The 16,416-nt window shown below is 35.8% G+C and overlaps 1 protein-coding gene across 2 annotated transcripts in view; it reads right to left on the bottom strand.

Annotated features, from left to right (window-relative positions):
• LOC131164927 (beta-galactosidase 17) overlaps window positions 1–16,416 on the bottom strand; it is a 93,107-nt gene that overhangs the window by 53,736 nt on the left and 22,955 nt on the right. For both annotated transcript variants that reach the window (XM_058122484.1, XM_058122485.1), the window contains exons 6-11: window positions 12,583–12,677; window positions 10,958–11,028; window positions 6,965–7,055; window positions 6,771–6,888; window positions 6,594–6,689; window positions 6,466–6,514 (exon numbers count right to left, since the gene is read on the bottom strand). In XM_058122484.1, coding sequence (XP_057978467.1) covers window positions 6,466–6,514; window positions 6,594–6,689; window positions 6,771–6,888; window positions 6,965–7,055; window positions 10,958–11,028; window positions 12,583–12,677 — 520 coding nt within the window. The remainder of the gene's footprint in view (window positions 1–6,465; window positions 6,515–6,593; window positions 6,690–6,770; window positions 6,889–6,964; window positions 7,056–10,957; window positions 11,029–12,582; window positions 12,678–16,416) is intronic.

Consider the following 16,416-nt stretch of genomic DNA (forward strand, 5'->3'; position numbering starts at 1 on the left):
CTGTCATAAGCTGTAGCAGCATGAAAATAAAACCATGCCTCCTGGAGCATCTAATGCAGGTGCAAGAGGTAGAAATAGACACTATAACAATCCAAAGTACACAAATAGATAAGGAAATAGGTAATAAATCATATGAAATCAATAAATTCAAAGTAAAATTCCACTATGATGCATTTTATCACATGTTTGAAGAGAATAGATTATTTCAGCAATAGGTTATATGATAGGGGTATTTTTTTTAGCAAGAATTTTATTATTATTAATATATAAGAGGGCAGACCTGGATCTGTACATAACTCTCTAGGATACTGCCGCCTCCTCCTTTCTCTTACTTTCTTCTTCTCTTCTTCTCTTCTTCTCTTATTTCCTCCATCTCTACCTTTACAACATGGTATCAGAGCATTAATTACATCTAAATCTGATTTATCACAGCTATTTCTTTAGATACTCTGTTTTTTGTTTTTTCTCTTATCTTCCCCTATTTAATTCTCAAATCTGATTTTCTGGTTGGTCAGTGAGTCACTTAGGTACCCTTTTTCATCGTGGTTTGACTGTGCAGCATCCTTGATAGGATTCTGTCTGTTTGTGGTGGTTTGATGATGTGAACCAGTTATGCTCTGTTTTGGGCATACTGCATGTGCTGTTCTGCTGTTCTGGCTGGTGTTGGCATGATGAAGCTGTTTTAATTTTACATGTCCGTGATTGCTTGCTTTCTCGCAATCTTGTCGCAGTTGCAGGTGGTTTTGGTTGGTGTTCAATGACTTTGCAGTTTCCAGTTGCTGTCCGCAACAATTCCTGCAGCTGCTGTGTTACCATGTAGTTTATTAAGTGCCAATTGTGCTTGTGTGCGCTGCCTGATTCTCCATAATTGCTGTGTTATTCATTCTTGACTCTGGTGTGCGCTGAATCCCCTGATTGTAGTGTATAGGGGGTGGTTTTGATGGCCTCTATAGAGAGAGAGCTTCGGCCAATACTATTAGAATGTGGATCACAGCCATCAAATTGGTTGCATCCTCCAACTTCCTATTGTGGTCTCAGAAAGAACGCATGTATATTAACGCAAAAGGGAAGTCCAAGTACTTTTTGCATTTTCCTCCATCTCCAAACTCCCAAGATTAAGGAGATTGGATGAAGAGATTATATATTGCTTGTGTGGTTGTGGAATAGCATGGAGCCACAAATTACTGCTTGATGTTTCATAGAACAGCCAAGGCTGTATGGGATGATCTTCAGGAAATCTTCTCTCAAGATAAAAATCAAACTCTTATTTTTTACCTATATGAAAAGTTTTTCAAATATGAGCAAGAAGGTAGGTTTATTAGTGAGTAGTGAGTGCTATAGCACTTTGAAGGGTGCATGGGAGGAACTAAACATCTATCAACCAGTTAGTTTTAACAATGAAATTATAAAGAGGCAAAGGGCAGAATTATTGGCAGCCAAGTTTTTGTCTGGATTGAGTTCTGAGCTTCAACCCATCTGCGATCAGATTCTTGCTAGTGAATTCATACCATCAGTGAATGAAGCATACACAAGAATCCAATGGATCACCAAAGATGCCTCTCAATCCTCTCCTCGAGCTTCTTCCTATGATAGGTCAACCCTATTTAGCACCACCTCCAACCGTGCTAAGGTAAGTAGTGGAGGACGAGGGCAGGATTTAGAAGGCCGAGGTAATGTATTTGGTTGAGGAGCTCGCCGTGACCATTCTTGCATTGCATTTATTGTGGTAAGCAAAACCATCCTATTGATTGTTGCTGGGATCTCCATGGGAAACCAACTTAGGCTAGTAAGTTTGTTGCTGAAGGTGACTCCATTGTAGAAAGTTCAAGTGCACCTAGTCACTCCACTGGGGAGTTGAGTACATCATCTACTGTGTTCTGAGAAGCGTGTAACAATCTTTTCTGCATTGTTCAACAACACCAAACTCATTCTTCTACATCTAATGCTACTGTGGCCCATTTAGATACAACCGGGCTTCTTGCTTCTTCATCCTTTTCACCCTAGGTTATTGATTCGAGTGCCTCCTCCCATATGAAAGGTAGCCTGAATAAATTCAGTCCTTAAAACCCACTACTTTACACTCTAAGGTTACTCTTGCTGATGGTTCGGCTACACCAATTTCCCGTTGTGGCAATATTCTTTTTGTTTCCTTATATGCCTCTTTCCACTGTCTTATATATGATTAAATTTTCCTTGAACCTATTATCAAGTAGTCAACTAACAAAATATCATAATTGTTTTATGACCTTCTTTCCTTCTCATCATGTTATTCAGGATCTCTAGACAAAGAAGAGGATTCGTGAAGGGTCTAAGAAGGACGTCTTGTACTATTTCAATGGTGGTGGTAGTCAATCCAATTATTGTCATACCGCTTACTCAATTTCTACTCACGGTGCTTCTCTTGATCACTGGCATGCTCGTTTGGGTCATCCATATTCAAAAACTACAAAGAAAATTTCCCATGCTCAATTTTGTTTCTCAGTTTAAGTGTATTGCATGTTAGTTTGAAAAGCATGTTAGGACATATTTTCTGTCTAGAATTGAGCCTCCTAGTACATCGTTGTTTTCTCTTATTCATTCCGACATTTGGGGTCATGTAGTGTCAAGAATTTGACTGGTCATCAACATTTTGTTCCTTTGTGGATGATTTTTCGCATATGACTTGGATTTTTTGTTAAAAGACCAGTTGGAATTTTTGAATGTATTTACTCAATTCTACCAAGAAATAAAAACTTAGTTTGGCATTGGTATTCAAATTTTTTGATCCGATAATGCACTTGAATTTGAATTTGTTCAAAATGAGCTTCAATCATTTTTCTTGGTCAAAGGAATTATTCATCAAACATAATGTATACATACCCCTCGGCAAAATGGAGTTGCTGAAAGAAAAAATAGACATTTACTTGACATAGCATGGTCTCTCCTCCTTTATATGCACGCTCCTAAAACTTTATGGATTGATGCACTTCTTACAACTTGTTTTTGGCTCAATAGGATGCCTTCCAAAGTTCTAGGGGGGCAAACACCCTTCTCCATTGTGTATCTAGAAACATGGTCTTGAATTTCCATGAAATTGTCGAAATTTACGGTTTCCGTTACCCTCGAAATCGAAATGGCAATCGATTTCCGTCTTACATAATTTCCGTCGAAATCTCAATAAATCATCTAAAATTTATCGAAATCTCGAAATTTTAGCAAAAATTATTGAAATTTTAACTATACAATGAAATTTCATCGGAATTCAAATGAGAGATTTAGGAGTGAAGTGAAAAGTGTGCTATTTGGAGCTCTTGAAAGGAAGTAATGACAATTTTTTCCAAAAATTTGATCTGTGCCGACTGCAGAAAATGAAAAGCAGCATTTAATCCTGTTTCTAAAAATTATAGCCTATTAAACAGCACTACATCAGTCTCTACCATAGAGGGGTAGTTGTCAGGCATCATCAATAATGCAGGAAGAAGACAATTTGTAAAGGATATGAACGTTAGAATTGCACCCCTACAGCCAATTTAAAAGTTGTAGTCCTTTTATTTTTATTTTTTGCAGCAAAGCTGCAAATCATCAATCCTTGCCCTCATCAAGATAGAATCAGGAAAACTGATTCTCCTTTTTTCTAACAAAGAAATTATATTTTATTAAAGGAAGAGTGAACATACAAAGCAAATGACGAGAAGTCCATGCAGCAAAGAAAAAACAAAATACAAAAGAACATAACAAATTCATAACCAAATCAGAGTAACAAAGATGGCCAGTCACTCTGAATATGAGATAATGGAACTCCTGGAAAAGTACATGCCACTGACGCTCATGCTGATGAAAGACCACTGATTCTCCTAGAGGCTCCCTTGATAGATTTAACTTTTTACCAAAACTAGTTGACCAATCAGTTTTTTGTTATTTGTAGAACTTATATGCCTAAAGCTCATTGAACCAATCATGATCTAGCCAAGAAAGGCAATGGGAGGGGTGGTCAAGTTATGGTCCACACTCAAGAGTCAAGAATGTCCACTCTGAATTCATAACCCAATAGTGCCATTGTAAGAACCCGAACCATGATATATGGGTTAATTATGTAAAAGAAGGATAAAATGGTAAATTGAGTAGAGTTCGTCGACGAGGCTAGGGTTCGTTAACGAAGTTTCTTCTGTTCTCGTCAACGAAATTCAGAGGCTCGTCGATGAAGGAATGCCAAGAGGTTCGGGGAAATTGGAAATATTTGGCTTGTCGACGAGGACGCCAATTCGTCAACGAATCCACTCGTGTCAAAGGTTCTATAAAGGATATTTTTGGTTGCTTTGGGACTAAGTTTCCCTAAATCCTCTCTCTCTCTCTCTAGAATTCGAAGCTCTCTCTCTCTCTCTCTCCTTAATTTCTTCGCCGTTTGTCGCCTAATACGTAAATCCAACGTTACTGCGAGGATCAGAGAAGGATTCTCTATGTTTCTAGCGGATCAGAATCTCGTTTCGAGCGATTTTGGGTTTTGGGCTAAAATCGAGGTAAGGCTCGATTTTCGTTTCTGATTCAGAATATGTGTAGTAGTACGAATTGTAAGCATGTATTGTTCTGTGGTTTGTAGGTTTTGGAGTCTCGGTTCGTAGTTTTGGGTACCGTAGAATTCGTAGTTGGAATTTGGATTAAGGTAAGGGAATTCTGTTTATATCAGTTTATTTTTTAAATCAAGATCGATAAGCTTGTAGGCTACGATCGTATGTATGTTTTGGTAACCTATTTGGGAAAATCTATCGTGTAAAATACGGGATTTTCGGGTTACAGTTTTCGAGAAAATTTGGGGATTTCGGGTATCGTCTCTACTTTGTTTGGAAAACCGTTCGTTTTTTTTAAATTGTATTATTGAGATGACTGTTATCCATATTTGCATAAACTGTATACTTGAAATGGAAAATGATATGATTTACCATAAACCAAATAAGTGTAGTGTGGATGGTTGTATGTAATTGTTTCAGGTATTTGTAAAACAGCTATGTGGCGGCTAATTACCGCACGCTGAAATGTATAGGAACGTGAGTTCCAAAATGATTCCAGGTTTTGTGAAATCGGCTAGGGGCGGCTAATTACTGTACGCCGAAACAGCTATGTGGCGTCTAATTACCGTACGCTGCACCATGTATCGGTTAACTACCGTGGGCGAGAGTGGCTGGCTCTATATCCGGGGTGTGAAATATCACCAGCATGTTCCGGCTGGTCACCGATGGGTGTGTTCTACACCGTATAGAGCAATGTAATCACTATTGGGCCTCGGTCGTCGCAGCGTAGTTGCGTATATAGCAATGTAATCGCTGTGAGACTTAGGTGACCTTGTGTAGTTGTGTACTAGTGTGATGACACTAACCGTATGTTTTGGGTATCGTATGTACTAGAATGGTTTGTGAAAATACTGGAACTGTATGAAACTTTATGGAATTGTTTCGAACTGTATCGTATTTTATAGTGTTATGAAGTATGTAAAATAACATTGGTATGTCACACACTAATATAACCTGCTTTCTTCCTTACTGAAAGGTGTCTCACCCCGAATGTACGTACAATGTTTTCAGGTCCTTCAGGTAGCCGTAATTAGCATCCTAACATTTGGAAGCGGGGGTGTTGTTAGCTACTGCTAGTACCTATTAGGTACGAGTTTTGGTATCCAGGTTGTCGAGATGGTTTTGTAGACACCTGGGGTATGTTTGGTATTATGGGAATGTATATCCTAGCTTGTATAGACTCTAGTGTTATAATGTATATGTATAAAAAGACCATATTCCGCGGCGTATTTTGATGAGTATGGATGTTTATGTGTATGTATATGGCCATCCGTTCACCCCACGGGGTCGGACCCTCTTTCTGTGTTGTATCATGTATTTTTTAATTGATATAGAAACATGTTAGGTTACTAAATTCACACCTGGGACCCATCTGCGGGTTCGGGGCGTGACAACCATTACACCAGAAAGTGGCCCCCTTCAACTCATGTGCCTATAAGTTATAAGGACATATTTTTCTTGTTGATAAATATACTCTTTTGTTCAAACTTCAAACTGCCAAGTGCCCATTCCTGTCACACCTCTCAATCACTAGGTCCAATCATCATTAAAATAAAAAATCACGCTCACAGGAGTGTTACAAAACTCACTCAATTCACATCCAAAGGAAGATCTTACAGCATGTAATTTGAATTGAAGAAGAAATTATGCAAACAATCTCATAAATTTGCATATTCTTTATCTCCCATTAATTGACACAGCAGTAGAAACTAAAATGTATTTAGGGTTGTTCTGCTCTAAACAATTGCAATTAGCAGATGCCAGAGCACCGTTTGTACATAAAATCATTTATCATATCATAAAACCACTTATCATAATTCATAACATAAAACAAATATGAGTCAACCCCATGCAAATGACATATCTCATCTATAGAATAGGTGGGGAAAGAAATAACAAGAAAAAACAATTCAAGACATACCTTTGAACTTTGCACTGTTCATGTCACCCGATTCCTTAATGGGTGCATCCTGAGATAAACATGTATCGGTTTGAAATATGTACGTGTGTGAGAATAAATCACAATGAACATGTCAAAATGTTCCTTACATAATCATAGGAAGTAAGGTCAGGCTTGTAATCATACTCATCGGCTCCAGTATTTGCACCATTATAAAATCCAAAATTTGTTCCACCATGAGCCATCTGAAAAAAGGAGAAAAGCAAACATCATAGCAGAAAACAATCAAATCCGTAACCATGGAAAGAACAAAGCATTGAACTTACATAAAGCACAGCAGAACCATTTCGTGACAAAATTTTCTTCAAGGCAGCTGCTGTAGAATTGGCATCAGTTTTTGCAATTTCCTCTCCCCAGTGTGTAAGCCAGCCTGTATAAAACTCACTGAAAAGCAACACTGTAAGCATCAAATAGCACTGATGACCAGATAAAAGAAAAGGTTCAAAAATGAAAAACTCACGCAGAAAGTGCTGGTGATTTCCCAGGGGCATTAAACTCCTTCTGCAACTCGAATATGGGCCATGGCTCAGCACCAGTCTCGAAGTCGACAGCTACACATTAACAATTAAAATTAGTCTATACAAAACTAAATATGCAACATAATCATCAAAATATTTAATATTGAAGCTGCTCCAAAAAAGCAGATTTTGCTTATGTACTCATTCCTCACAGCAATCCCATGAATATAGAATTTCACTAAAGCTTTGGAGATAATTTACAGAATTAAATATCCAAATGTTATTTCCATGGAGTATCACAGTCACCTGATCATTTTGTTTTGCAACATGCTAGTTTGCTAAATATGTAATAAAACCAACATAACAAAGAACATAACTTTTCTGACCACTCAGATCCTCAAGTACATAGCTTTCCTTCTTTTTTATTTTTTGGAGCAGTATCAATTAGAGGTGGAATAGAATCTAGGCTAAATTCATGGAGAGAATATTTAGAATCTAAAAGTTTTAAAATAAGTAGAAATAACACAAAATACATGAAATGTGAATTTATTTATTTTAGGAAATATTGGAGAAAAGATAAAACTTGATGTCCAATAACTTTAAAATTAAAAGTTCTATAGGGTGTTTATATTTTATAAGGCCAGCTGTGTTGTATGGACCAAAACGTTGGGCACCTAAGAAACATCATAAACAAAAGGCAAATATTGTTGAAATAAGAATGCTAAGGTGGATAAGTAGCATAACTATAAAAGATAAATTATGGAACGAACACTAGCAAAAGATAGGGAAGGGCAACAAAGACGGTTTGGCTATTTGCAACATAGGCAAAATAATGCACAAAGGAGTGAGCTGGTTAAAGTTTGTGGTAGTAGGAGGGGGAGGGGTAGACCTAGATTAACTTGGGCTAAGATAGTAAGGATTTAACAGCCCTCCAATTGTCTAAGTATATTGTCCAAGACTGCACAAAATGGCAGATGAGGATTCATGTAACTAACCCTACCTAGAGAGTCTACATTGTTCTTGTTGTTTGTATCAAGTACATATAATTCATATTTCTACAATCTTTATAAACCAAAAAATACAATTGGAGATTCCTTTGTGGTTCATTCAAACCTTTCAACAAAAACCTTGTGTCGTCAACTATTTCATAAACATAAACACTTAACCATGCATCATAGTAGTCATGCTAAGATTCTCCCTTAAACGGCCATTTTTCTTTAACCTACATCATAAAGTGTTAATATTTGTGAGATTAAATGATCCGAAGCCATCTGATTCTCCCTTAAACCAGATAAAATATATATAAAAAAGAAGGGTCCAAAATCACCAAATTATGCCATAATGGTGGACTTTTTTTTGGGTCCTACACCAAAATACATGTAAAAGTGGTCTTAATATCACTATGATATTGACAAGATCACTCCCCAAATCATCCATAATCAGGGCCTGTTTAGTTGCGAAAAAATTTTTTCATTTTTCTAAAAATAGTTATAAAAAATTCAAGGCCATTTTTTAGTTTTTCAAGATTCATATGAAAAAGGTAGAAAATAAAAGGTTTGCTTAGTTTTGTAGAATAATCTCTAATTTTTTATTTCTAGATTTCAAAATAATTACAAAAAAGACAAATTTTTTTCCAATTTCCAAAAAGTATACAAGGTAGAATCTAGGATCATGAAATTTGGGGTTTGAATTTGGAGTTGTGCGGACTTTGCTATATTTTTTTCTAAATCTAAATGAAACTAACTCCAAGATCTGAATTCTATGTTCCCAAATATAGGGTAAGAAATAAAAAATCAAAAAAATAATAAAAAATATTTTCTAACTTTCCTATATAAATTCAGAAAATCGGGAAACAAGGTGGCATTTTTGTAATTATTTGAAAAATATAAATGGAAAATAAAATTGTTTACACAAGCAAATAATGCCAAAATTTTTTATTGTTTTTATTTTTTTTTTCATATAGATGTTGTAAAACTGAAAAGTTAGCTAATTTTTTTTTTAATTTCTTTTGAAAACTAATTCCACAAAAAGGGCCCTAAATTATGCCAAAATAGCAAACTTATTGGTGGCTCCTGCATCGAAATACATGTGAAAGTGAGAAAGAATCTCTAATGAGTGCATATCCAACATGGTTCGAAATCGCGGTCGCAGGTAACGTCGCGTAACGGTCGCGGGACGCGGGAGACGCGGGTGTTACGTAACGGGAAGCGAGCGTAACAGTCGTGAATTTTTTTCACGCATGCACAATCATGCCAAAATCGAAAAATAAGCATGAAATCCATTAATACATGATTTTTAATGAATTTTAAAGGTCTTCATTCAACCTACAAATGCTTTTTAATAGGCATTATGATTTTTATATTACTTTTAGTGCGCTGTTTACAAAAAAAAAAACATATTTTTTAATAATTTACATTACTTTAAAATTTACAATTTAACAAAATAAATATGAAATTGTAAATCTTACAATTTAATTATTTAAATGGTAATAGACTTGAACTTGAGTCACTTAAGAGTTGAGACTTGACTAATTGTGTACAAATTAGAATTTATTATAAATTGTAGATCTAATATTAAATTATTAATTGTCAAGGACCTCAAGGTATTTAAAAAAATAGATATGTAGAATATTAGTTAATAATTTTTTACTAAATCTGTACTCTAAATTTCTAAGTTCTAAGTTCTAGGTTCTAACTCTCTAAGAGTCTAAGTAACTCTATAAATTTTATATTTTAAAAACTTTATACTAATTTTTTTATTTTAATTAATAAATTCTACTTATACAATCATTAATAATTTATAATTGTTAATTTGTATTCTAATTAAATAATAAATAAACTAAATTTATATACTATTTATATTTATAAACTGAAATTATAAAACAAAATTTACAACTTATATACTAATTAGTAATTAAATAAACTGAAATTTGTAATTTATATAAACTATAAATTGAAATTATAAAACAAACTAAATTTAAAACTGAAATTTACAATTTATATACTAATTAAATGAACTGAAATTTACAATTTATATAATAATTATATAAACTGAAATTTAAAACAAACTGAAATTTACAATTTATATAAAGCAATAAAGCATAAATTGAAATAATAAAACAACATACATATTACATACCCACTGGCCACCACCCACTACCCAGTTACCACTTACCCAATACCCACTCCCGACTCCCACTCCCACGGAAGCTGCGAGCCTGCGACTGCGAGAGAGCTGCTGGCCTGCTGCTGCTGCAACCTACAAGCCTCCAAATTTTGGAGGAATCGAAGGCTTCGAATGGAGGCTTCGAATGGAGGAATCGAAGGCTTGCTGATTTTTGGGTACTTGGACGAAGGAGACGAATGACGGATTGAGGGAGACAAAGCTATACGAAGCAAATTTTGGGGGTTTTAGGGATTTCGAAGCTTCAGATCAGTAGATCGAAGTTGTACGTATGAAGGAGACAAAGAATCGAAGAGTGATTCAAGTGAAGAGGGAACTGAACTTAGCTTGCGGACGACAGATGTAAGCGTTCGAAGGCTCAAAGCTGCATAATGGACGTTACGTTCCGTAACGTTAGTGTAACGGCCATTACGGGCCGTTACGTTTCCGTAACGGCCGTTACCCATGTGAATTTATGGCTCGCCGCTAATGCGGCCTGAAACGGTATCGGAGACCTGTTTTTCCGTTACGTAACGGCCGTTACACTACGTAACGGCCGTTATTTAATACCATGATATCCAAACAACCACTTATATTCGTTAAACAATACAAATATATGGGTCCATTTCACTTGCAACAGGAAAATATCTATTTTCTCATAGTGTTTAATTTCAAGATTGCCAGAAACATATGCAAGCACCACACAAGTGCATATGCAAGCACCACACATATACATTGAACAGTATAAACATAAAGGTCTATTTCATTCACAATGGGAAAATATCCATTTTCTCATGGTGTTTAGTTTCGAGATTGCTGATAACTTATTTTACCTGAATAAACCATATCTCCACGTATAGTTCCTCTCTCCAAGAGTTCTCTAGAACCTCCATCTGTTGTATACCTGAAAACCATCAAGATATAACAAAAAATTATTTTCAAAAAAAGGATTACAATGAAAGAGCCAAACAACAAATGCCAAAAGTTCATGCTGATCAATGTGTATGGCTGCAATAGCAAAGCAATAAGCAAAGTTCTATGGGGAATAATCATATAAAATATGAATTCAAGACAATGGGTACATAACGCATGCATAGATTCACTAAGCATGTCTGCATCCATGCATATATGCAAAGTGCAAACATCCAAAGAAATGTGAAGATAAATAAAATATATACACACATATGAACAACATATGTATATGTATATTGATTTATCTATTTATGAGAGAAGACAGATAATAGTGTAATGTATATACACAATAAAAAACACATGATAAGATCCTTCAAGTAATTGCAAATAGTGCATAAAATTATTCTGACATTGTAAATTAACTTAATTGAAGTTATAATAGTAGAAGTCCACTAGAGGTGTACGGTGTACCTTAGTAGCCATACCAGTCTCTCCGAGATACAGATTACATATACATATATACTATATATATAGGTAATGCAGAGTACAAGTTATTGATGCAGCTAACAGATCCACACTCTTTTAACTTATGAGATTTATGGATTTTAGCACCATCAGAACAAATGATGAGACGAACTTAGACAATAAATAACTACTGCTAACATATTACAAGGGTCAAATTGGATGCTGACCTAAGCAGAAAGCAGTCATAATATCAGTGCGAAGTCTAAGGCATCTAAGTGCTCAAACACATTGCCATAAACTAATAAATGTCAATCATAAACAACATTTCCTCAACCAGATTGAATTCTTAATACAGATATAAAGCATGGGTTATTCAATGACTGACTGAAGCCAATTCGTAATCTGAGAAAAGGTCACCAAGAAGTTTTCTGTAACATTGTTTTGAATGCATAAGTGAACTAAAAGAACAAATCTAATCTTATTTAAGACTTGAGCTTTACCGTGCACACAAAACTATACTCCATGCAACCTATTTCTAGTGCATACGTTTTTCAAGCACAATGTTTTCCCTAGAATTGGAAAGCTAGATAGTTGAGAGAGAGCACAAAAGCTTTAGAATGCCATTGCCATAGATGACGAGAACCGGACAGAAAAGAAAAATAAATATGAGAAAGATGAATTTAACATCCTGATGTACAAGATACACAGAAGTTGCATCTGCAAAAGATACATAAAATTCAGGTAAAGGGTCAGAACCCACAACGACTAATAGCATGCCTTTTTAAGTGCTTCATATTGCATATACATGCACATTGCACACAAGAATTTGAGGGAGGAAAAAAAGTAGATAAATTTGGAACAAAAAGAGGCCTCAAGTGCAACAGTCACTGCCTCTCCAGCCTCCCGTTTATTAAATTCCAGTTGTAAAGAAAAATAATAGGAAAACGAAAACTGGAAAAGAAATGACTTCCTTCAGTAGCCATGTTGAAAAAAAATACTATAATTACACAATTGTACAAGAAGAGCAGTAAAATATTTTCTATACATAACCATGAACATAGATCAAGACAGAAACTCTTACAAAATTATGTTGTCTCCAAGGTGTACTCTAGCCAATTCAACCAGGCGATGCAGATAAGCTTTGTCATCTCCAAATGAACCATATTCATTCTCAATCTGTCATAATATCCAATTAATGAAATAGTCCTTGCCCTGAAACCAATAAGTATAAGGATCTAGGGAATAAGAGATTCAAAATTTGACACCTCACAGGATAGGGGCAAGTCATCAGAACTCAGACGTCCTGGGTTTGATTCCTCAAAAGATCAAGCCTATGTTTATGTGAAGAATGTGGCTTGGGATTGCTGTGCTAGGTGTCCTAGAGGCTAGAGGTAACCAGCAAATTTAAATTTGTGCCCCTCCAAAATCAGGGGAAAAAATTCAAAAAATAAGAGATAGAGTTTAAATACTTCAAAGATGCTGTTGGATTTAGGTAAACCTCAGTGGTAGCTTGAGCACAATGGATTTAGGTAAACCTCAAGGGGATGTTAACCCAGGGTACAAGCAGTCAACCACCCTATAGGGTATCACAAGAATCAAGAGTTCCATTATGATCATTCACAATTTGCCCATTGTGCCAGCTGGAAACATCAGTGAGACAGCAACCCACTGCTCTCTGCAAATCTGAAGTGGAGTAATGGAATCTTTGAAGGCTCGTCTGTTCTTTCCTTTCCAAGCATACCAAAAGATGGCAAGAAGAATGAGATTCAAAGCCTTTCTCTTCTCCTTGGTGGTTCTTGTTAGCCCACTAGGTTTCATGTTATCTTTTATGATGACAAAACAAATAAGAATTAGTGCATGTGTCATATGAATTGTGCTCCACGAATTATTATGTGATAATTATTTCCTTTATGTTTATATGTGGAAATTATTTTTGGTATTTAGGGCAAAGTATGTTAATACTTAGCTAGAAAGCAATTGAACCAACTTGCGTATCATATAGACATTTTGGAGTTATAATGTAGGATTAATAATTAAAACACCGTGGTCATTCTGCACTGCCATAAAGTCAGAAGCAGAAATGAGTATGCTACAATAAATTAGACATATCTTACTATAGAAACTTTGAAATTATTTCATTCCTTTTTTATATGAAAGTAGACTTTATGGGCTTTCCAGAATGATATGGAACACTTAATTTGAATAAATATTCTACTTGTTACGAAATTTACAAATTAGCAAACAGATTCTGACCTCTGTCATAAAAGCAGCTCAACATATCTGTAGTGTTTTAAGTATATCTCTTCAACGGCTACTCCAACTGGCGTGATTCTTTTTTTTATATAAAAGTAGGCATTATGGGATTTCCATAATGATATGAAAAACTTAATTTGAATAAATATTCTATTTGTTATGAATTTTACAAATCAGCAAACAGATTCTGACCTCTGTCATAAAAACAGCTCAACATATCTGCAGTGTTTGAAGTATATCTCTTCAATGGCTACTCCAACTGGCATGATTCTTTTCTTATATGAAAGTAGATATTATGGGCTTCCATAATGAATGGTTCACTTAATTTGAATAAATATTCTATTTGTTATGAATTTTATAAATCAGAAAACAGATTCTGACCTCTGCCATAAAAGCAGCTCAACATATCTGTAGTGTTTGAAGTATATCTCTTCAACGGCTACTCCAACTGGAGTGACTTTTTTTATATGAAAGTGGACATTATGGGCTTTCCCAAATGATATGGCACACTTAATTTGAATAAATATTCTATTTGTTATGAATTTTACAAATTAGCTAACAGATTCTGAATCACTGTTTGTTTAGCTCCAACTTTAATCACATAGAGCCAAAACCTCTCCAATGGCTAGTGGACAATTTTGGCTATAAAAGAAGTCCAATTTCAAGGAAGAACAAAAGAAATCAATATCAAAGCGGTCTCCCATTCTCCTCCATATTTCTAAGTCATAAGAGTGTTTTGTTCTTGCTTAAGAGAGCACTTTCTTGTAAAAGTTATTTTCATTAGTTTTAGCTCTCTTCAAGTTTCAAGTCTCATTCCTTTGAGAGAGTTTGAGTTGTAAGCTTGAGTTGTGACATCAATCTAGTTAGAGATACTAAGCCACACATCATTTGTAATTTCTCAACATTGTAAGTGTTGTTTGAGCACCGGTGAAAGGCTCATTTTGTATTCTAGCCCCGGTAAAAGGATAGGTCTTGTAATTGTGCTCTTGCCCCGGTAGAAAGGCAAGAAGTTTGCTAGTGGAACCTCGGCTTGGATTTGGTTGAGAGAGTGGACGTAGGTGCTCGTGAAGGAGACCTAACCACTGTAAAAGAGTTTCAGCATTTCTCTCCCTACTCTCTTACATTACTTAAAATTGATTGAATTAATTGCTCAATTGTATTTGCGTATATTTCATTCATTATCTTGGGTTATTGAAGCATATTGGGTGAGTTGTGAGTGAACACAAACTTATTCTTATCTAAGCTTCCGCAATGCATTCACTAGAATATACATACTAGACTATTACTCACCAAGAGTTTGATAAAAGGAGTGAGTGTCATAAAAATTAGAGAAAGATCCAATTCACCAACAGTTCTAATGCCTTTACAAGCCCAAAGCTCCCCTCCCACAGAATTGGCAGTAACCCACTGGCGTCTGATCAAGGACAAAGCCATGTTCCACAGATTTGTTGTCCGGAGACAGTTAAGAAGGACGTGGTTGACAGATTCCGCATCAGCCATACAAAGAAAACACCTGTTCGTAACAGTCAACCCGCTTTTCCGCAAGCTGTCCAAGGTTAAAAATTTTCCCTATATAGCCTACCAGGCAAGAAAGGTGACCTTTGAAGGGCTGCTGTCTTCAAAATATGAATCCAAGGGAGGTTGCTGCAAATTGTTCCCATTGGAGAAAGCTTCTTGTAAAGAGATCTGACAGTGAAGACACCATTTCTATCCAAAGCCCATTTTGGTTTGTTGGGGATGTTTTGGTACTGAAAATTGTAGAGATTATTGTAGAAGTTAGAGAGCATGTAGTTCCAATCTGCCATATTTCTATTAAAGGGAATGATAAAGGGATTTGAATATGATGACTTATAAAGGCATCCTTGTTACAGGACAAAGTGTAGATGGAAAGAAAAGCAGCTGTAAGATCCCTGTTGTCACACTAGATATCATGCCAAAAGTAAATATTGTGACCATTCCCCACTTGAAATCTGACATAGGGGAAAAAATTGTTCCATCTTTTCCTGGTAAATTTGCAAACCACTATTATGTAGGGTCCTCTACTAGTATGAGTGATCCATTCATTATGCTTGAGCCCATTTTAAGAAGTGATGGTTCCCCAACAAAGGTGATTTTTCTCCTTCATGAACATCCACAACCATTTTCTGAGAAGGGCTTTGTTGAATGGGTGGAGGCCCAAGCTTCCCCAGAGAAATCTCCTTTGAATTCCCTCCAATGTCCTAGCAACTAAAGCTAGTAAGGGAAAGATGAACATGAAGTAGACGGGAAGGTTTGTCAAAATGCCCTTGATAAGAGCAAGTCTACCACCTTTAGACAAGAATTTCCTTTTCCAGCTTGCCAATCATCTCTCAAACTTCTAAATACTCTGGGGTCCCAAATTCCTTTATCTTTGAATTTGGCTCAGTGAGGGAACCCAAGGGTAACTAATAGGGAAGATTCCCATCTCACAACCCTCAATACCGGCAAAGGAAAGGCCCCTTCCCATGCCATCTGCAATCGGAATGAGCTCACTTTTTCCAAGATTCACTTTCAAGCAAGAGACAGCCTCAAACTATACCAAAATGCACAGGAGGTTAAGGATATAAAGGGGGCATCTTTGCCAAAATGATGGTATCATCTGCAAAGATAAAATGTGGAACTTTAGTAAGCCTTCCATTTTTGC

This window comes from Malania oleifera, chromosome 9 (assembly GCF_029873635.1).
Source record: "Malania oleifera isolate guangnan ecotype guangnan chromosome 9, ASM2987363v1, whole genome shotgun sequence".
NCBI classification, from domain to species: Eukaryota; Viridiplantae; Streptophyta; class Magnoliopsida; order Santalales; family Ximeniaceae; genus Malania; species Malania oleifera.